Source organism: Apis laboriosa, unplaced genomic scaffold (genome assembly GCF_014066325.1).
Source record: "Apis laboriosa isolate Shangri-la unplaced genomic scaffold, ASM1406632v1 scaffold68_cov148, whole genome shotgun sequence".
NCBI lineage: Eukaryota > Metazoa > Arthropoda > Insecta > Hymenoptera > Apidae > Apis > Apis laboriosa.
In genome coordinates, this window is record NW_025224135.1 from 1,110,610 (window position 1) to 1,133,687 (window position 23,078).

Consider the following 23,078-nt stretch of genomic DNA (forward strand, 5'->3'; position numbering starts at 1 on the left):
ATTATTGAATAAGAAAGTGCAGATGTTTTGTTTTCATCATAAACTTGCTTCAGTTCGTTATCTTTGCTTTTTCAAATGCGTAATAACGTTTTCACATGTAAAAATTCGAAAAGATGATGAAGTGTGTATGATTGGCCTTATTCGGAAATACGTGGTCAAGAAGGACCCAAGTACTGGCCAACCGGTCCATCGATTCCATGCAACAGTCGTGAAACACGGCAGTCTCTGAAAAAGGACGTGGAGGTGAACGCACGTTCCTTCTGCGTAATCTGATCGAGAGCACTGGCATTTAAAAGATCCTTTATATCCTTTCACTGTCCACCGCTGCTGTGCTGATAATTCTTCGTATCAATTACATCCTAATCATTTTTTTCTTCCTTCTTGAAATCCTGTTATTCGATTTTTCTTTTTTTTCATTCTTACTTTTTTCCTCTTCACTTTTTTAAAAAAAAAAAACATTTTTTCATATGATCGGTAGAAAGTTAACCTATTAAAGTTAACCTAACTTTATATTCACATAATATTTCACTTATAATTTTTTTTATTTTTATAATTGCATTATAAGAAATTATAGTATTAATTTTATTTATTTATTTTTTTTATCGAAGAGAGATAAGAAAATTACAAGAGATAGAAAAAGAAGAAAAGTTTGGATGTGGGTGTCCAAGGTCTTCAGCTTGCCATTTACGGTTGTATGCAAAACCGGACACAGAGAGCAGCGACAATGAACAAGACTGACTGAGAATATGGATCTGAAAGATTCAAAAAGGAAAAATCGTAGCGTGTTTGAAGTCTACTCGCAAGTGCTCAAAGAATAACACAAATCTTCATTTTGAAGACGTTGAACTTTGTACATATTATCATTCATAGTTAAAATTTTTTTTCTCACAATTGATGTGAATTATGGAGGTATGATTTTATATATGATATTGGTTATGAAGTGATATTATGGTTATGAAAGTTATCGTTGAAATTCATCTTTATAAATATAAAGAAATATAATATTCATATAAAATAGACGAGGATAATATTATGATTACAATAATTAGATAATAACTTTGTGTTTGAAGATGGAAATGGTAAATATAATGATTATTTTATACGAAAATATTTTTGTACAATTTTATTTTTGTGAAAATTGATGAAAATATATGAGATTATATACGTAAAAATAAAAAATTTGATAAGATTTAGAAATTTTTTATTATATTATATTTCTATCACGCTACATTCTATAAAACGAAATAATCTTAACTTGCAACTTAAAAACTCTCGTTATTCTGAATTAAATTCAAGCTTGCGATCCAAAATCCTAACAGCAAAATTTTGAAAGAGTAAGCGTAGAGAAGCAGGAGCAAAAGTAGTTCTGTGAAGTCCTGTAGTACGACATAAGGCCACGCACTCGCAGGCGTAAATAGGTGGGTGGTTAGGTAGGCAGGAAGGATAGTCGTAAGGAACCAATGGTGCATGCTATGTGCTTGTGCAAAACGCGATCTCTGTGTATATATGAACATGATTCGCGTGTATGCGTGTATACGCAGAGACCGAAAGTAAGAAAGAGAGAGGGTGTTGAGAGAAGAACCGCTCGAACTGGCTGTGTTAAGAGGTCTCCCCTGTCGCAGGTAAAACGCCGCCTCTGGAAAGTGAGTTCAGTTGCGGCCGCGCGATCGCGTTGGACGACATTTACCTGCGCGTGCAAACTCCTTGATTCAGGAGTGTACCGCCCGCTCCGAGAGCCTCGCGAGTGCCATAGAATCGCATCCTCGCGCATTACAACTGATCCAACTAGACAAGGTACGAGAAACTACCTGTTACGCTTCATATATATACAAAACAATTCTGTGATTCTATCGTAAGTTTGTTGCTTTCAGCTAAAATAGTATTTTTGATTATGTTATATTCATTTGATTCGTTTATCTTTGTTCATCTCGTATACATAACTAGTGAAAGATAGTGAAAAATATATATAAATCTATAAAGTGGAATAGAAGTGAATATAATAGATATAGCAATTCGGCCTCGACACGGCTGCGTGCACACGTTGATTCGATTTGTCGCTGTAGAAAAAAAAGGAGATTTGTCCTCGCGGATGACGGCATCGTGACACCTACGTAGATCGAAAAGTTTACACACATATAGTATACTCTGTCGTCGTAAGTTTTTTTTATCGAATTCTTTGACACTTAGCACGCCTCCGCGTGATCATTAAACGTCATTGTCTTTTTCTTTCTTCTTTTTCATTTCATTCTTTGTAATTCCTTGCTGCCAATGATTCGAATATTTTCCATGTTGCTTGCACTTTTGGTTTTCACTTTCTTGAAAAAAATGTGGCTGTTTCTTTTACATACATAATTGTTACTTTCATATAGATCGTGTATCTACTGTCGATAACGATTGACATATTCGTCAATTTAACGCAGATGTAAGAAAATACTAGTAAGGAAAGTTGTTCGTGCGTAAGGATTAAATTACTTTCACTAACAATGAGTGTTAGGTGTTTATCGAAAGATGGTACAATCTGGAAAAACGATCCAGTTGCTCCAACACTGGTTGGTTGCCTTGCAATCGAGCCGTCGAATAATCCGTGTGCGTGCCTCGCTATTATACAGAACACGACGCGCTGGGGAGGTCCGTGGAGGTTTCGCAGCTTCTACATTTCGGCCGCAAAACGACGAAACCGTGCGGATAAACGAGCCGACCGAGTCCGGGTCCCGCCCCCCGTCGAAAACCGGTCCTGCTCGCGGCCGCTAACCGATTTTGCCTGGCGAACACACGCGATCGCCATCTTGAATCTGCTGAGAATGACGTCATTGGTACAAGGCACAACTGCTTGCTCAATTCTAGCTGCAGCTAGAGATGGAAACAGGGGCCGCGACCAATAGCGATGCTTTGCTGAATGGGCCTTGATATTTTGCCTTTCGATTTTATTCAATTTTTCATGGTTTAACTCAAAATGAATTTATTTCATTAAGATGGACTGAATTTTCATTTTGATTTTTTTCTTCTGGGAAGCTGAAATTAATTAATCCATCGAAATAATACATGAAATTATTTTTGGCAAATCGTATAATAAAAAAACTATGAAATTATTTTTGATTTAATAATATTTCTTATTATATATTATAATTAATACATGAATGATTAGATTGAATAAATTTTATTTATACGGATTACTATTGAAGGATGTAAACAATGGGATTAATGAGATAGTTCCTACGCCTATGCATTTTCTGCGATCTCTAGAGAGATTGCACGGTGCAGATGATTCTTGTTCTTTTGCGTGGATGTTTTTTTTTTTTTGTTAACTTTTAGAATAAAATATTGCTTGTAAAATTAATTAGAAATTTAATCCCTTGACAAAATCTTATTATAATGGGCTCCATAGTCATTAATGAAATATTGTTAGCAATTAAATAAATCAGAATGTAAAATTTATTGAAATATATATATATTTTTAAAATTAATAATTATTCAAGAAAGCTGAAATTAATTATAATTTTATATAAAATCTTATTTTTTAATTATTATATCAAAAATATTATTTTTAGTTTAAAAATAGCCTTTCTGATGCACCTACTATAAAAATCATTTATAAATCTTAAAATTTTTGAACATTTGGAAAATAAAATTTAACGCATAATTTTGATAAAATTAATAGTGTAATTATAATACAATTATAATTAATATTATGAATGAAAACATAATCTTAGAATGTTATCAAGATTTACTAACGATTGTTATGAATGATGATATTGTTTGTTTTTCATATATCGAATTGATTTGCATTGAATTATACATGATGATAAATATGATGGTGTATAATGATGATAGTCTAAATAATGATCACATAAGAGCTTAAGATCCTACGCCTATGTATTTTCTGCAATTTCAGATGGTATTGCATAGCAAGGATTCCATACTTATATTTCTTATCGGGATAAGATTAATAATTCATTTTATTTTTGAAGTCTATCGTAGTCTATCGTATATTTGAAAGTGAAAAGAATTAAAAGTGAATTTATGCATTCAATTAAATCTTATGCATTTATTTATATTCAAAATTATCTATACTAATCAGATAATTATCTTTTATTTTTTATAATACTATTAATTAAAATAAATTATTTTAAATAAAATGTCAAATAGTGAATAATAAAATATTGAATTTTTAAAAATTTTTAATAAAATAATTGTTTTTGTAATTTTCATTAAGCTTCGCATTAAATATAATATTATAAAAAATTTAAAACGTAATTTGTCACATATTTTATTTTATTAAAAATTATTTTATTCAATATTTTATTATTCATTTTTCTAATTCATAAGTCTATTTCATAAACAGTTGTTTTAGCTTAACGTTTTGTCATATTTCTCGTCTTACGTCAGGTACGACAAAGATAAGAAGTTCTATTTTTAAAGAATAATCATTTCTGTTATCGTTATTTAACTGAAAAAAAATATTTTTTTTTAAAATAAGGCAAATTTTTATATCTATGAGAATAAAAAAAATATTATCCATATAATTGTTCTTTTATTTAAAATTGATTTAAATGCAATAAATTAATGTTTTATGATTTCTAGAAAACGAATTTCTATAAAATTAAAATTCATTTCAGGAACATGTATCTTCACAATGACTAATTGTTAAAAGTTATAACTAATATACGATGGATTGTTTCATATTTCCGTGACAGTAATCTTAAACGATTTTTTTAGAATCTAAATTGTTATAATAATTTCTACTAAACTGTTTAACTGTTTTAATGAAGCGAAATAAAAAATGAAAATTATTTTAAAAGTTTCACATATTTTCATTTATTTAATTTATATATTAATTATACAATAAATAATGATAATAAAATATATTTCTAAAATATAAAAATATATTAATATAAATGAATATATAATGTGTAATGTTAAGAGAAATAGAGAATGTTTTACATGATATTTTAAGAACTGGATTCAAATGATAATTTAATATTCGAATATAAATACTGGATTTCGTAGCAAGTGAAACTTTCACTGCAACCTTTGGTTTTTAATTACCATCTTAATATGGTAAAAATTCGTATATTTTATTATTTTATTACAAATATTATGAATATTGCGTATATATATGGGATAAAATTATGTTTAATATTAAGAATCATGTGAAAAAAAATATTAAGAATCTATCGATAAAAAAAATTAATATAAAAAAAATTTGTTTGACGTAATGAAAATGTGTAATGATGTAAATGAAAATTAATATAATTATTATTACGATAAAACATTGATAAATAATTTGAAAAATATTTTAAAAAATTAATATTTTTAATTTTATCGTTTTCTGTTTTTTTTTCTTTTTATTTTTAATTAATTATTATTCAATGAATTGTAATTATTGTTCTGAAAACATTTTACTATTTAAAATAATAAGAATATAATTTTCTTATTATTATAAGAATATAATTTTCTTATTATTTTAAAGTATGATATTCACACATCTCGAATGTTCATGTTCATATATATGCGATACATATGCAAGATATTAAACATAAAATTGCAACTAGTTTCTAATCTTGAATTACCAGTTATGCAGAATCTATCTTTTTATGAAAAATATAAAATGAATAAAAAATAATATAATTATATAATTAATATAATTTATAATTTCCAACTTAATTATTTATTTATTATTATGTTATTATTTTTTCTTTTATAAATTTTATTTTAATTTAATTTTATAATTTAATTATATATTTATATAAATGTGTTGCATAATAAATATAATGGATGTATTTAAGTTATATTAATTTTATTTTTCATCTATTTACTTATAATTTTATTTATACGTATTTATTTATAATTTACAATAGATACAAATAAAAAAATAAAAATATATAATATATATGTAATATAATAACATATACATATAAAAATTTGAGATGATAATCTTTTTAATAATTCCAAAGGTATAGTATGTTAATGTTATGTATAAAAAAAAGCCAATTTGTTTTATTTCTAACTTTTTAACAAGATGTAAAAGTTTTATTGTTTATTCACAAAATTTCATTTTACATAATGTTATGACTGTTATTTAATGAAAAGAAATGATATAAAATATTTACAAAATAAGTTGTAAAATTTTTTGTATAAAATTCAAATTCTTTTCTATTATTTATGTATAATAACTTATATTTTTTATATAAAATTTCAAAGACTTCAAATTTTAACTATATTGTTAATTTAAAAAAACAATTATATAATATTTTACTACATGATAGATTAAAACTTAATATTTAATATTTTGTAATGACATCCGTAAAATGTTTTATTATATGTGTTTTATTATAAAATTAAAGATTCTATCTCAAAGTAAGAGTTCATTCTCACTTCTTGATTAATTAGAAGATAAAAATGTAAAATTCTCAGCCATATAAATAATAATAAAAGTATTAAAACCATTAAGAGTGCTAAACTTACATCATGATATCGATCACAATCACATCTGCAGGATATTCTACAAATGTAACCGTGTAAAAGGTTAGAAATTACGAGCATGATAAATTTTTGATATTATTTCATTCTAATTTATATTTCTATTAATTATTTTTTTCAACAATTAATAAAACAAATAATATAAAATCGATCACCAATACAAGAAAATTGCAAGGAACAACTTGAAACAAGTTACATAAAATCTCTTCTTGACACATTTCGATTGATTCTTAACGTGCATCGTACAAGGGCACATGGCGCATGCACAAGCCAGAGTTTCGCGTGTGCGTGGCTAGTGAAAGTAGTGTTTGCGCAACGAGACGACAATGTTGTCTCCTTCGGATACTGGTTCGACTTTAAAGGCTCGATGCCTGTCTCCTAGACTTTCAACCTGGCCGCTATTAACGTCATTCTCGTTACGCGTTCACTATTTTTTTTTTTTTTTTCATTCTCTTGAATCAATATTTTTACCATGGGAATCCGTTTCTTCTTTTGATTGGCGTGGAAATGGCTCGCGTGTTCCTACGGTATTTATAACGGCAACAATCTTAAAATGAAGTCTGAAAAAGATAATCTCAACAATATTTACGCATAAACACAGGAAGAAAAATACAATTCAATTTGCAAATTATGATATATCTAGTATTGATCTTTACACATAATTATTTCTGTAATTCTGAAAAGAAAATTCTGTAATTTTTATAAAATTACGTAATTTTAAAAAATTATCTTTGTATGTATATTATTTGATTTGAAAAAAATAATGGAATATATGAGTTTTTTTTTATATATATTTTGATTTTATTCTGTAATTTTAAAATGATATAAAAATTTATTAAAATAAAAAAAACAAAGATAAGAAATAATGTCTACATTTGTTAAAATAAAATATTTTTTTTAACATATGAAAAAAAGGCAATAAACCTTGTTGCTTCTCTTTTAAAACGTCCTTCAAAAATTCTCATAAAGCTTTCAAAATCCTATTCTCTGTTTCTCTTTATCAAACTTTGAAAAGCATTTCAAGCGAAATTTTTCAAATACAATTGCACAGTATTTAAGGTTATTTTTTTTTAATAAAAAATATATTAGTAAATTGATGCGAAATTTGCACAACAGAAAATAAAATGTATAAAAACATAATGAAAAAGAAAATAGAATATAAAAATATTAGATTTTTAAACTATAAAAAATAAAAAATAAGATAAATTATAAGATTATTATATAAAAGATTATATAAAAGATTCTACAGATGATTATCGAACAACTATTCTTTAGAATGATGCGATGATTTGGCATGTGATCTGCATATTCATTTTTATCGAATCATTATACTGAAGATTTTCAATCATCACGTAAAATTCATTCTCTTTGTCTTAAACGTTTTAAAAATAGAAAAAAGATTTTAATATTTATTAAAAAAGATTTAATACCTCTCTTGTATTCTCATACAAAAAAAAAAAATTATACACGCATATTAGATGCGCAATAGTTATATTTCGACTTGACTAGATTTCACGTTTCGAACACGAATTTAGACGATCTTAGTCGAACTTGAACGAATTAGAAAGTAAATAAACGTAATGTCTCTACACTACTAGTAGTAGTTCCTTGACAATAGTATGGAGATTTTGACGCGTCTAGAAAGATTAAGTTAAATTAGATTTAAGAATTTACCAATATTTTTGATTTATTAAGTTGAAATATTAAGTTCAAAGACAGCAGATAGATAAAATATGCGAAAGAGATAAGATATATACGAATAAAGAAAATAATAAAAGATAGAAAATGGAATGGAATAGATATATCGAGAAAAAGTGATGCGTCACGCCATCGAGAAGAAACAATCGTGGAAAAGGTGTGTCACAACATTCCTTGTTCAAATTACCAATTACGAACACGTACGCGTCTCTTACACGAAAAATACGTGTAGACTCGACAACTCCACCCGATTCGACGACTCAGAACGTGATCGACAAGACGATTTCGTTCCATCCAGTTGCGTGCAGGTAGCTAAACACTTTTCCTATGAATAACTCATTGTTATTAAGCTTTATCTTCATGATGATCTTTATGATAAAGAATTGACAAATCAAATGATCAAATATTTTTCTAATTAAATAATTGTATAAATTGTTTTATAAATCATTTTTATATATAAAAAGTGTTATAAATTTTTTAATTATTGAATTTTATATAGTATGATTAAAAATATGATCAAAGGAGATAGTATAGTTCATTGAAACGTGAAGAAAAATATGTTTGTTTAAAATTTATTTTTTTATTACGTAAACAAGTATGGGTAAAGTGGAAGTGAAGAAAACTAGAGAGGAACTGACCAGGGGTCAGTAGCTTTCCTTTCCAGAGTGTTCTTCCATTATTGAAATTATTGTTGTGCAAATCAATTATGACTCTCTAATTGAAATTTTAAAGTTTATAAAATAATTACTTATTTTTTAGATATTTTAAAATATATGAATATAAAATATACATGTATCAAAATATTAACAATTTAAATAAATATTATTATAAAATATTTGAAAAAGATGTTTGAATAAAACTATCAGTGATAATTATTATATTAAATAATATATATTATGAATAAAAACGTAAATTATATTTCAATTACATAATTAATCAGTTAAAAATGTTAAATGTTTTATTACTGATTCTTAACGAAATTAAAAGTGAGGTTATATTCTATAATATTTATAATTATTTTTCTGTTTTTTAAAAATACAATAGTCCCAAGTATCTACTATTTAATAAATAATAAGAAATTTAAAAATATTATATATTTATAATATTTAACATTTTAACACTCTTCTAAAATAAAAGTTCGAATTTTATTTTGTTACGAAACCTTGGAAGTTTCAAATATGGAACCAGTCTAACGCTTTCTATATTTTAGAAACTAAAAACTTTTGATGCTCTTTTAGATTTTTGAACATATGCTTTCGAATTCTTCTTGATATATTCCCTTAAAGATTCCTAGGACCTATATATATATTTCACTTCAAAAATTTCCTCTAGATCTTCGTAAAATTTTTCTCTTCCTCTCTCGCATAATACTATTCATAATCTAACAAACTTTCACTGCGTAATAAGAAAACCTGTCAACATAACTGATCCGCTATATTCACATTTCCTGATTCTCATTTTCTGAAATTTTTCGTCCATTCCCGTGTATATCTTTGTAAAATTTTCCTCTTCCTTTCTCGCATAATACTACTCTTCATAACCTAACAAACTTTCACTGTGTAATAAGAAAACATGACTGGTCCGCTACATTCGTGAACATTTTCTGAACATTTTTTTTTTCTATTTCCGTATATATTTTAAGATTTTAAAAATCATATGAAATTAATAATATTCAGACTGATGTTGATTATGTAAAATATTAATATATTATAAAATAATTTATTAAATAGATATTGCATTTTTGTAAATTTTTTTAAAAATTTTTTTATATGCAACGAACAATTTTTGATCCCATATAAAACAAAAAATTTTCATTACACTTATCTTCGCTTCATTTAAAAAAAATTGAAAGAAAAAAAGTATAGAGAATAAAAGAAAAAAATGAAAATTTTGATTGATGTTAAATATAGTTGTTTAGGTATAACAATTCTTTTTAATTATTCCCCTTTATTTGTGGATGATTTAGCGAGATGAAAAATCACGTGGTATCGACCTCGCCTGTTTCCTGTTACATACACATGCAAGTAATTATGTTACTTAGTAGTGTGTACGCTCTCTTCTCGCCGAGACCTCGACCGATTCTTTTAGCTAGACATAGACATGCTCGATAGTTGGATGATAGATAAAATAATATTTCGTAAAGTTGTTTGAAAAAAAAAAAATAACAAACGAAATTGATTTGATTGGAAGAAATTCAATACTAGACAAAATGATTATGAGATAATTATAATAAATAATGTTATTAGTAATTGTTAATTAATAATTTTTGACATATTAATTTTAATATAAATAGGATGTAAATATATAATTTTATCGAATATATATATAATTTTCAAATTATTTAAATTATCATTTATTAATAAACATAGGTTCAAGACATTTGATTAAGCAGATGCCTTTTATCTTTTGAGCATAAAAAAAAATATGAATATTTATCTAGAAAATTATTCGAATGATATTAATTATTGAAAACATTAAATATGTGAAAATTATTTAAAATAAAAATAGAAATAGTGAAGAAAATATATTTCTTATGTTCGTTACGAAGATATTTTTACTAGATGTAGAAATAAATCGCGAAATCACGCGATGGATGAAAGAAAAAGCAATGGTTAGATGCATGCACATAGTTATGCAACATAGTTGTGCTTTCATGAACATATATTTCGTGCTCACGTTATTTAAAATATTTTCTACTTAGTGTGATAATTATTAATTATAAATTATTAATTATAATATTAAACACAATAAAAAAAATTGATTATATTTTTAATTATTATTTAATTTCCAGATCATACAGGCATGCGATTATCATAGCGAGACTAAATCGAGGGACAAGGAGAAGAAAATTCAAATATTAAAGCAATAAACGTAAGTATAACAAAAATTTCAAAAATTCATTTTTAAATATATTGATTTGAATCCAGGCGAAAATTACTTAATATATATAAAACTGTAATTTTTTAATAAAAATTCATATCAATAAAAATTGATGAATATAATAATTAGACAATGAATTTTATTTTAATGTGTATAATGAATATAATTCAATATTAGAAAGGAAAAGAAATTAATATTAATATCATAATTCAATTTTTCAAAATGATTTACAAACATTTAGATAAAAGCCTGGGAGATTCATTAGAGAAAATTGTATACATGAAATTTATAAAGTCATATTGAAACAGTGGTCATTATTATCCATGATTCCCATGAATCAGCAGTTTGCTAACTTAAGTGATGGCATAAGCATTATATGTAATCTTCATCGGCTATTAGATGAATTCATAGTATGTATTTTGAAATAACAGTAACGACGAAGAAAGGAAGACAGTGATATCGGATATTGAATGAATATTCGTAAGATATAACTGACAACCATATCTATAAATCAATAGAATAGATTTCCTGCTTAACGATTTATTTACAGAGTCTATTTAAATAATTTTATATATTAATAAATATACTATATTAAGAATAATCAGTAATATACATTCACGATTTTTTCGTATAGGAAGAAAATAGCATATTTAATTAATTTATATGTAATTGAATATTACAAATAAAAAGAAATTGAAAAAGATAACGAGTGAAAGAGAAAAGGAGTCCAGGATCAAAATAAACAAATGATTCGTTCTAGTGTTTTAGAAGAAGCCCCCACCTTCCATGATTAGAAGTAGTGGGGCGGCTTACGTCATAGATCGTCCCATACAGTTATTCAACGTTTACCGTGAATTTTGAACGAAATTTTAAATATCGAAATCAAACAGTGATTTGACGAATGAATTCGAAAGTAAATCTCAAACAAGATTGAAAACCATTATTCTTTGAATAAATTGAATTTCATTGGAATTGAGGAAACTTCAAAAATCAAATTATTTAAATCTTTTCTAGTCGAAAATATTCGGTTAAATGATCAAACGAAACTCGACGAGAACGGAAATCTTTTGACCGCGACAAAACAAAAGGATTTGATGAATACCAGTAAATAGTAACAAACGCGCCGGTTCGTTAGTGATTCTGTGTAAAAGGACTATTACCGTGGCGTGTAACGGTGCGAGTGCATCAGACCATATCAGAACTTTCCTTGGACGAAGCTGCATCACGCGACGAGCTGGCAGAGAGTTTCGGATGAGCAAGGAAGTATCGAAGCGACCTCTGGTGCACGTTGCGCAATATTTCCATTACAAAGCTTGGGATGATGTCTGATACAACTCTGCTCGGCTCAGATCCGTTTGGAATGCAACACGGAAGAAATTTGATCCTTTAATGATCATCATTCAACGCCACGGAATCTTCGCCTCTTTTAAGGTGGATAAAACATTCACTCTTGTGAAAAATCCTCTCGGATGGAGATTCTGTAATTTCGTTATGTATCTTGGAAATAGGAGAATCAAAATTGCATATATGTATACGAATGTGAGAGAAAATTGAAAGTTTTGAATATAATGGTAGGTAAAAATATATGATTATCTAACATTTTTTTGATTGATAGATTAGAGAATGTAAATTAATTTTTGAATAATAATCATTGAGGTTAGGTTTTTAGCAATCATCTTACGCTTGTTAAAAATTATTTATAATATATTTAATTATATGGCTTAAAAAGTTTGTTACAATTTGTTTATAAACGATCAAATAAAGGTAAACGTATTTATTTCAGTTATCTATCCACTTTCATTAAAATAGTTTCATTAAAATTAGCAAGTGTAAGTTTCTTTGTAAGCAGCCATATATAGATCAAGGAAGATCTGATTTGCACACAAAGCAGACCACGTGTTGCTTGGAACTGCTATATATGTTGGATTATTTGCGATAGTTCTTGCTGGTTCAATATTCCTAGAGGATGTATTGTAAGCGTATGATTCATTAATGTCGTCATTGCAGTTGAATTTACCTCGCCACGTGCAAGCATAACCATTTCCTGTAAGCAACTAGCTGATTGAATTGGATGACGAATGGCGACAAAAAACGAAAGAATATTTTGAGTTTAATCACTTGTCAATGATTAACCATTGGATGAGTTTTGCAATAATTATTTTACAAGAAAGCTTATTCAGTGAAACATTGATTGTTTGAATAATTAAATTGGTCATAGTGATGAATTATTAATAAATTTATCAAATTAACTATAACATACTTGTTGTAATTCTATCAAAGTTTGATTAGGTTAAATTACAACATAGTAATACTTAATTTAATAATTAATAAATTTAATCAAGTTAAACTTATTGTAATTTTATTAAGGTTAGGTTTATTATAATATATTTTCTTCTATATTCATAATATAACATTAATGTCTTTAATAAATTACAATTTATATAAATAATTTTAAAACAAAATCCTATTTCTCTTCGTTAAATTTTTCCTCTCATACGAATTTTATAAAATTGAATCTGAAAATTCTGAAAACATGAAATCAGAATTACAAATGAAATCAAGAGTGATCACAATCGATTTAATCCCATTCAAAGTGACAGGATTATAGAGAATCGTGTTGAATTGTATTTAGCCTTGCCTATGTATAAAATTCTATCATCATCTTTGACTCTAACCATGAAATATTAATACGTGAAAAGTATAAGGAAATTTCGTCTTGCATCGCGCTTTCTTGAATTCCACTTACATAGTACATCTATTGGAACTCACGATATCGGTTACTGAATCAATATGCTGTAGCACGAACGTACATATCTTCGTCAATATTCATTTTGCGCATGCTCGAATTTTTACGGATTTTCACGTTTTTTAATTCTTATTTTTCTTTTTCAGATAATTTTAATTTTTTGCTTAACAATATATAATGTTCGAGAAGTTCTTCTAAATTTTTTCCACGTAAGGAAAGCTCGAGAAAATTCTCATAGTTTTCATTCTAAAAATCATAAAGCAAGGAGAATAAGAAAATTAGGAAAATTAAAGATAGAAATTCTATAGAAATAGAAAGAGGACTAAAAATCAAAATAAACATATCGATGAAATGTTTTATACTATGTTAAAGCTAATCTTCTTTGTTGGTGGTGAACAAGATTTATGTTGCAAATCATTTTGGAAACTTATCCAATTCAATGTTTATTTTACATACTATATTTATTTATGAATAAATACTCTATCATATATTTTGTTTTAATATTTTTCAGATTATTATTATTCACATTAACACATATAAAAAATCAGAAAATTCATAAAAAATAAAATAAAAATAATTTTTATGTATCAATATTATACATGTATATTTATTTATTTTAAATAGCCTTCAAAAGAGAAATAAATGTACTATATATATATATATATATGTTTCTGTAATTTTTCCAACGCTGGAAATTAATCAAATAGGAAATTTTTCTGCTTGAAAGATAGGCGTAGATGTTCAAGATGAACCATACCTTTAATTATTCCTGTTTCCGAGGGTTTTGAAGCCATAATAAAATGTATTGAGTTAATCATGGAAATAACTTTTGCAAAATTAGCTTGACATTCAATAAAGTATATTAAGTATAGGAAGATTATAAATATTATATTTTTTATGATGTATTAAAAGTCACTGAAGTCACAGATGACATTCTATTCTTTCTTTAAATTAATTTTCAGTTTTAATTTCTTTAAAAATATCTTATTGTATCTTGATAATTTTATCGACAATTAAATAATTTATTGTGTATTGAATTTATAAATTTAATGTTTTATTTAAATATTATTTATATAGAAAATAAAATATAAATGAAAATACTTATAAATATATTTCTTATATTTTATTTCAGAGATTATTTTCTTGAATAATAAAAATATGTTTTATTCTTTATTGTTTTCAAGTTTCACAAACATGTTTTTACATTCCTTTCCAAGAATCAAAATTCCGACGAATAGAAACAGGAACGGACCTAAGCAATAACCTAACCTAACCTAATCTAACTGGAACGCTGTGGGACCGTTCTCCAACGTTATATCTCCCTTCGAGGCGTAAAACTATCGTACAGTGTTGCAAACTTCAATGTTAAATTGGATTGTTACGTTCGCGGATAGAATTCTTACGTTTACTGTTCACGATCGATACGATTTTTACGCCGTTTGTTCGCCCTCGAGTGTCGAGCGTTCAAGAAAAAAAGAAATCGTTGAAAGGATAGATTTGTAACGACAGTGGTCGAGCCTTGATTGCATAACCATATAGGATGACATTGATCGTGAAACAACATGTTTACAAATAGAAGATCGATAATTTTCGTAATATTTAAAAGTTCTTATAATAAAAGATTAAAATGAATTTTTGATGCACTATGATAATAATATTATATCGATATACTATATTGTAATATTGTACATATAATATTGTACATGGATATACTATATTATATCGATATATCAATTATTATAATAACATAATGATGTTATAGTAATATATTTTTTTAATCATCAAAACTATTCGATCTATCATAATTTATATTAGTACATAAATCTGATAATAACATACACACACGTACAGACTTAGAAATTTAAAATACTAAAAATATTTAAAATAAATTCAAGTGAATATTTTCAGATGCTACTTAAATTGCTGGCCGTGCTCTGTACAGCATTTCCTCTAGTGCTGTCGCAGAGCAACTATGCATCGCAGGGAAATAGTATCGAATACCAACCAGGTTTACCGCCCAGCACAGTGTTGAACGGCAAGGTAACCAAATTGGACGACATCTCGTCGATGATATTTCTGAATCGCACGAAGGCGTACCTGAATTGCAGCCAGGGTAGCATGCAGGTTGAATTGAAGTTCGAGGAACCATTTTACGGTGTCGCCTACGCTGATTTCGATCGTAACAGCGCGTGCATATTCAAAGGACGTGGCTCGACCAGCGCCAAGTTGGAACTACCTCTCAAAGGTATATTCTCTCTCTCTCTCTCTCTCTCTCTCTCTCTCTCTCTCTCTCTCTCTCTCTCCCTTCCCCCCCTCCATTTCTTCGTTTCTTTTTTCAACAGATTCCAAGGAAGATTCTTCCTATCAGATAGAAATAAAATTTTCACATTTATCGTGGATCTTCTCATTTCACATTTATCGCGAGAATACCTTATTTTGACTTGTGTCTTTCGTGTTATAGAGATTGGACCGTAACTATTTCTTTAGAGTACATACACACACATACATATATACATTTGTTTCGACGATTCCAAGTTTTTACGAGCGAAATTCGAATATACCCACGCGAAAAATAACGGTTAAAATGATTTTTGCTACATCTTGGAGAAATTTTTGTTTTGCTCGATATCTTACCTCATTTTTATGAATTATTGTAGAACGCAAGGAATGTCTGATCTCGTAATATATATTGTACGAATAACGTTACATTGTAAAACGTCTTGTTCGAAGCAGGCAACATTGCGTTTAAAGTTGTATTGTAAAAGATATTTCATATCTTTTTTTATATCTTTTTATTTCATGGATGCAAAAGGGTTAATAAAGCTCTTGACGCGGTTAAACAACGCATAATAAGCCTTGATGCATTGTTACAGGATGCGGTACGAGGCAGGATCCTCAACGCGTGTTTACAAACAACGTTGTAGTTCGCTTCCATCCTGGCCTCGAAATGGATGGGGATGAAGTTATTACGATAGTTTGCAGATATCCTCCGCCTATGGCGCCTGCACCACCAGCTCCTCCTGCCAGCATGTGAGTCTTCTTTCTTACTTTCTTATCATTTTTCATTTTATTTTTATTTTTATTTTTATTCATAGAATTTCAATTATATAAATAATACAATATTTTGTTGAAATATATAACGAGATAAAAATAATTATTGATTTCTATGATATCTTATTGATTTTTTAAATTTTTTACTATTTTCAATTATTTATGTAATAATTTCATAAGAATTTAATTTCGAACATTAGAAGTATAAAATTTTATTTCGAAAATCGATTATTCCATCATCAAAGAAAGTATTTAATTATTGATGAAGTTTTATGCTCCATAAGTAAGATCATCCTTCACTTGTTCTTTTTCTTCAAGACTTTTTCTTTTTTGGTTCTTGATAAATTATTGCCGTTCCATTAAATTTCTTATCTAGTTTTATTAATAAATGGATCCTTTATGCTTCTTGAAAATTGAATCTTCTATAAAAATCGTATTCTTATTCATTTTGACCTATTTCCACGTGAAATAAAGAGGCAATTTAATACAAATTTTTTGCTTTATTCTTAAGAAGTTACTTAAGAACTTACTCAAGACTGGATATTTTTCTTTTCCAACAGTTTAGCCACTCCAGCACCAGCTCCGTTGCCCGAACCGCCATTGACAGGATTTCAAATTATGCTCATCATCTGCGCCATTCTGTTCCTCTCGTTACTATTGCTCGGCCTCGGTTGCTCATACATGTGTCTAAAACGTAGAAATGTTCGCGTGATCCACCGACATCCATTCGGAAGTGGCTCGGGTTCGGAGATAACGAAACTCTCCACATCCTCTCTGAGCAATATCACCATGTTCGAGGGTCTAAAGATACCCAGAGCTCATGCACTTTTGCACGCACCTCCATCCACTACCGGTAGCGATGCGAACTTGATGATCGACCACTCGTTGCCAAGCGATTATCCAAGCGAGAGCTCCGAGGTAAATTGTTCAATACATGTCGATACAGAAAAATTTTGTATTTTTGATTCTGAAATTTTTAATATAAAGTGTATTGAATTAAAATTTAAAAAATGTTTATTTATTTCTCATTTATATATTTGACTTGTGTAAGTGACTTCAGAATTACCTTATTATAAATTATTTTTGATTATTTTTATTTCATCGTCAATTATTTAAATTTGATTAATTTCAAATAATTATCATTAGAATTAACGAAAATCAAATCATTTTTTGTTCACAGGTCGACGAAGAACCTTCATTGCCAGTTTCATCGGCTGGTTCATATGACAACAAAGCTTTCGTCCATCATGAAACGCATCAACGCGAAATGCGTACCGCTAGCTCCCTCTATTCCGAGACAGTCGCCGCGGAAGTGGAAACATCTTCAATGACAGCTGCGAATGCCTCGAGAACTGCGATTGCGCGTCATATGGTGGCCACGCCCATCGAACCCAAATTTGATGTCCAAATGCGAGTAAAGAGAGTGCCACTTCCCCCTCCAAGCCCTCTACCGTCAGAATCCGATATCGCGAGCGTTGCTTTGGAGAGAAACCTAACCACTATTCTGGAAAAAGAGGAATCCAGTCTTACACGTAGCCTGGAGAGTCCACCTGCCAGAATGACCACTTTCTCGTACGTTCCCGAGCTTCACGGACCTCCAGGAGGCACATCTTCCACATCCACCATCTCTCGACAGCAAACGCCGCCAGTTTATTCTAGAATATTGAGAAAGCAAGCCGAAAGAGATACCACGACCAGCACTAGTATGATTCAAGAAAGAATTCCGTCTCCTCCCATTGAGCAGCCACCTTTGCAACACCATGAAATTCGTAGACCTAGATCTCTGACTTCGTTAAATACCGAGTTAACAGAAACACGTTCCTTGACCGAAGTAACCGATCACACGCACGCCAAGTACAGAGTGGCCAATATTCTAGCTCCAACTCCTCCACCACCTCCACCAATTGTCCCCACGGTTACCACTACTCATACAGCTGTTCAACATCGCGAACATCGTTTGTTCCGAGAAGAGGTAACGGAACCTTTAGTCGAACCCCAAGTTGTCGCTCCCAGACGTCCAGAGATAACCACTCACGAGGTAGACGACGTGTTCTTGAAGACGGTGACAGAGAAGAAAACTATCGAAGATGTTGAGCGCCATCGTCGCCAGGTGACGGAATATAGAGCCAAACCACCTCCACCCGATCCCAAATGGGACGTGACTATCAGAAATTATCCCAAGGAGAACTTCCCACCACCTCCTCCTGATTTGGAGAATTTTTCCGACGTTAGCTCTACTTCTAACCTGACCATCACCAACGAACCAATAGGAAGTCACATTGATGTGCCAGTTGACGAGGAACCGGATATCAATATCGAACCTACTTATACAGCTAGAGCCGAGATTCCTTGTAGACCACCTCCAGTGGCTCATCGTTCCATGGATGAGACGGATTCCGATTGGTTCTCTAGATTGTCTCGGGTCTTGGATCCCCGTTACGCTTCCGAATTGACGGACGAAGAGCGAATAAAATGGCGCGAAATAATTACCACGGATAGTACTTTACGAACTCTGTTAACAGAAGCGGTGGTTAAAGAAGATTACGAGTTAATACGAAAAGATGCCAGATACACCAATCTATTCCCGTCAGACAAATGGGATGTGATCATTCGAATATTAGGTCCTCCATTGACGCAAGCGGGTTCAACTTCCTCTTCCACTCATGGGAAAAATCACGGACAACGATACAAAAGATCCAAGTCCTCTGAATGGGACACTAGATCGAGAAGATCTTCTCTGCCTACTTTGTACGAATACGAGAGCGATGGAGGTAGTTCTGCTCGTACTCAGGGCCATCGACTTCAGATGTCGCAATCGACAACAACGATGAGTCAATCTAATCGTTTGCGCAGACTTGGTTCAAGTCATAGAGGTACAGGTGGCGCTAGCGAAGTGGACGTAAGATCTATGTCGGAGATGACAGTAAGAGACTTCGCCAGAGTGGACAGGGACGATTTGACGAGTTTGAGTTCCTTCGAAGGTGCAGATTCGCTAGTGAGATCTTTGAGCCAACCCAGTCTAGCCAGAAGTGGTTCAGAATTCACGGAACACTGGGGAATTCCATCGGGCATGTTGGATCTCCCGCCTTGGGCGGCCGAGGAGGAAGGAACTAGTTCCGTGGAAACTACGCCGAGAGTAGTGAGGAGGAACGACCGCTTGGAGGTTCTGGCGTCGTTCGATGATCGCAGACAGGGGTCGTCGATAACTAGATCGAATCGATATATCGAGAGAGAGTTGAATAGTGTGCACGTGACCGAGAATCAAAGGAGTTCGAATTGGTTCCATGACGATTCCGAGCCGGAGATGCAGATCTGAGAATTTTTTTAAGAATTTTGGAAAAAAATTCGCTTTCATGTTCCGTCCTATTGAATGCCTTCCTTCGATTTTCTGTGATTCGAATGCAAAATTTGATTGACAATTGTGATAGAGGTTATGAACAGTGTTAATAGTTGTTTGTTATCATTATCAAGACAAGAATCTTCAAAAATAGGCAATATAGAAGAATCATCTTTTTGAAATAGTGGAAATACTTAAAAATGTCAGTGAAAAATGAAAATTTTTTGAAAAATTAATATTTATAACCTCTATTACAATATCTATAAGTTTCTTCAAATTGGCAATAACTTTTCGATGATTCACGTCATTATTCTTTTACTTTTATATCTTTTTACCTATTCTATATTAATTGTGATTGTGTTTAGTAGATTTATTTTTATCAATCAAGAGGACGATTACTTAATGTTCACTGCCTACTCGCATTTGGGAAATCAGAAGACACAATTTGAAGATATTCTTTATGAATATCAAAACATTCTCGAACGAACATTCGTGTATTTACGACTCGATACGTTGACTGTCGAATCAAGTAAGAAATCTGCATAATTTTAAATAAATTAAAACAATTGAATAAAAATATTATTTTTATTGTTAGAAAATATATTTTTTATAAATTTAATATATTTATAATTTCATTTCGATTTATTAAATTGATTTATCTATAAATATTTCCGTTAATTATTGAATATTAAATATTAAATGTTTTCCTATTTAGTAATTATCTTGAAACTGAACAGTCAACATATTGAAGATATAATTAGCCATTTTCTCCATTTGCCACTTGAATTATGCAAATTAAAACAGAAAAAAAAAAGTAAAAAAAAAATAAGAAGAATCGATATTGTAGAACAAGTGGAATTGTAGAATATGGTGAAAACAATCGAATTAAATCATAATATAGGAATTAACTTGAAAATAAGTTAAAATATTAAAAAAAGTTTAAAAGTAATCATGCAATAAATTCGCTTTTTTAACATTCAATGATCGACTGGCGCATTTTGAAAATCTCTACGATCATTAAAAACCACCATGACCTTGTTTTTAATAATATTTAACACTTTTGCTACGAATTTTTGTAAAATATTTTAATATTAAAGTTTGCTTAAAAATTTTAATATTTTTTAATACTTTAAATTGAAAATTGGAAAAAAAGATGAAGATAAATCTTATTAGAGATATAATATTTTATTAATAATATTTTATTTGAATGCAATATATATTAAGATTATGGATTAATGCATATCAAATAAGAAAAATTTTTATTTTTTTATTTTTTTTTTTAATTTTTTATGTAAATCTAATGGAATTTGAATTTTTCTTTTTTCAGGTTTTATTTAAAAATTATTATTGAAAAGTATTTTTATTATAACACTATTAAGTTTATCTTCATTTATTCATCAAATTTTGTTTTATATGACAAGAAATCTTCAATTACTTGCAAAATGTAAGAAAATTATATAATTAACAATACTTTATAATTCAATATACTCGCAGACATTCTAGGAACAAAATGACATTATCTTTATCTGACAATTGTACTTATAATACGAATAGTTAATATCTAATTGATATGGTTAGAAAATATATAATAATGAACATGCACGTTTACTTAATAAAAGATTTTTTTATCGGAAATTATTATCAATGAAATTTTTATTTTTATTTTTAATTTTTATTTTTTGCAATGAATTTTTTAAATGTTGATGTATTAAATGATACAGTATAATCTTTTTTTTTTTAATCAAGCAAATTTTCTTATTAAGTTGGATATTAGAAGTTTCATATAATAAAATTATTATATATATAAAAAATATAAAAGTATATATATAAAAGTATATTTAAAAAAAATATTAATTTTAATTTTGTTACATAATAATTATAATATAATTATAATATCGCAATTTGATTTATTACAAAGAAAAATGCTTGTGAATTTAATAGCAATAATTTTTCGGAAATTTCTAAGAAAATATATATGCCTTATGTAAGGAAAAGTCATGAAATATTTGTTGAAGTACAAAATGAGAGATAAAACTTTTTTTTGAATTTATTTACTTAGAATTAAATTGCGCATCTAGTATAATTTTTTTTATTTATTTTCATAAGCATTATGAAATTTAAAATATATTCGTCCATAATTAATCATTAATCGCTAACGAATAGCTAATGAAAGATTACAATTAATAGCAATAAGAAAAATATATCGACTTTCAGAATTAATCTTTTTTGTATTTTTTCTCTAATTACATTATTATCAAGAAATATTAGGTTAAATTGTATCAATATGAAACATATTTATTGATATGCAGGAAAGCATATCTTATTTCGATATTTGATATTCAAAATCACATCAATCTTCTTTCGTAATATAATATGTTTTATTATTTTAGAGAAAGAAATATAAATTTTGGATCCATATAGAAAACATAAAAATAAAATTTTTCTTTGTCTTTCATAACTTTTAATAATGAGAAAACTGTCTTTTATAACAATTTAAGCTGATCAATATTGATCATTTTTAATCTTTATAATCTTTAATCTTGTAATATATTTTCATTATATAAAAAAGAAGTAATTATAGAAGTTGAGAAAGAAGAATAATAAATAGTTAAATTTGATATTATATAAAATATCTATTTGAAGTAATAAAAATTATAAAAAGCATTTACATACAAAGAAACGTGCTTAGTTGAATTTGAACACTGTTAACTTCCGTATACGATAGCTTCATAGATCTCCAGGTAGCACGGACAATGGGAATAATACGGTGGAAAACGAAGTTAGCCAAAGTGTTAAATATTCGGTCGGATGGTGGCGTTGCGATAATAGTCTATTTAAATAGGTAATGAAACATACGGTGCTGGGTTATACGCTTGAAACAATAGC

General features: G+C 28.7%; 1 protein-coding gene across 4 annotated transcripts; it reads left to right on the forward strand.

The window, feature by feature from the left end:
- The first annotated feature begins 1,346 nt into the window (after nucleotides 1-1,346).
- Nucleotides 1,347-21,173, forward strand: LOC122718725. 4 transcript variants are annotated; one of them, XM_043944017.1, is made up of 6 exons: nucleotides 1,347-1,794; nucleotides 10,970-11,049; nucleotides 15,700-16,049; nucleotides 16,678-16,834; nucleotides 17,416-17,773; nucleotides 18,036-21,173. In XM_043944017.1, the coding sequence occupies exons 3-6, from the start codon at nucleotides 15,713-15,715 to the stop codon at nucleotides 20,169-20,171; spliced, it is 2,988 nt and encodes a 995-aa protein (XP_043799952.1). In that variant the 5' UTR covers nucleotides 1,347-1,794; nucleotides 10,970-11,049; nucleotides 15,700-15,712; the 3' UTR covers nucleotides 20,172-21,173. The 4 variants fall into 4 exon arrangements, with proteins under 4 accessions (XP_043799952.1, XP_043799951.1, XP_043799949.1 ...); XM_043944016.1 differs by having other exon boundaries at nucleotides 1,350-1,852; nucleotides 15,713-16,049; XM_043944014.1 differs by having other exon boundaries at nucleotides 1,351-1,794; nucleotides 15,713-16,049.
- Nucleotides 21,174-23,078: the final 1,905 nt, after the last annotated feature.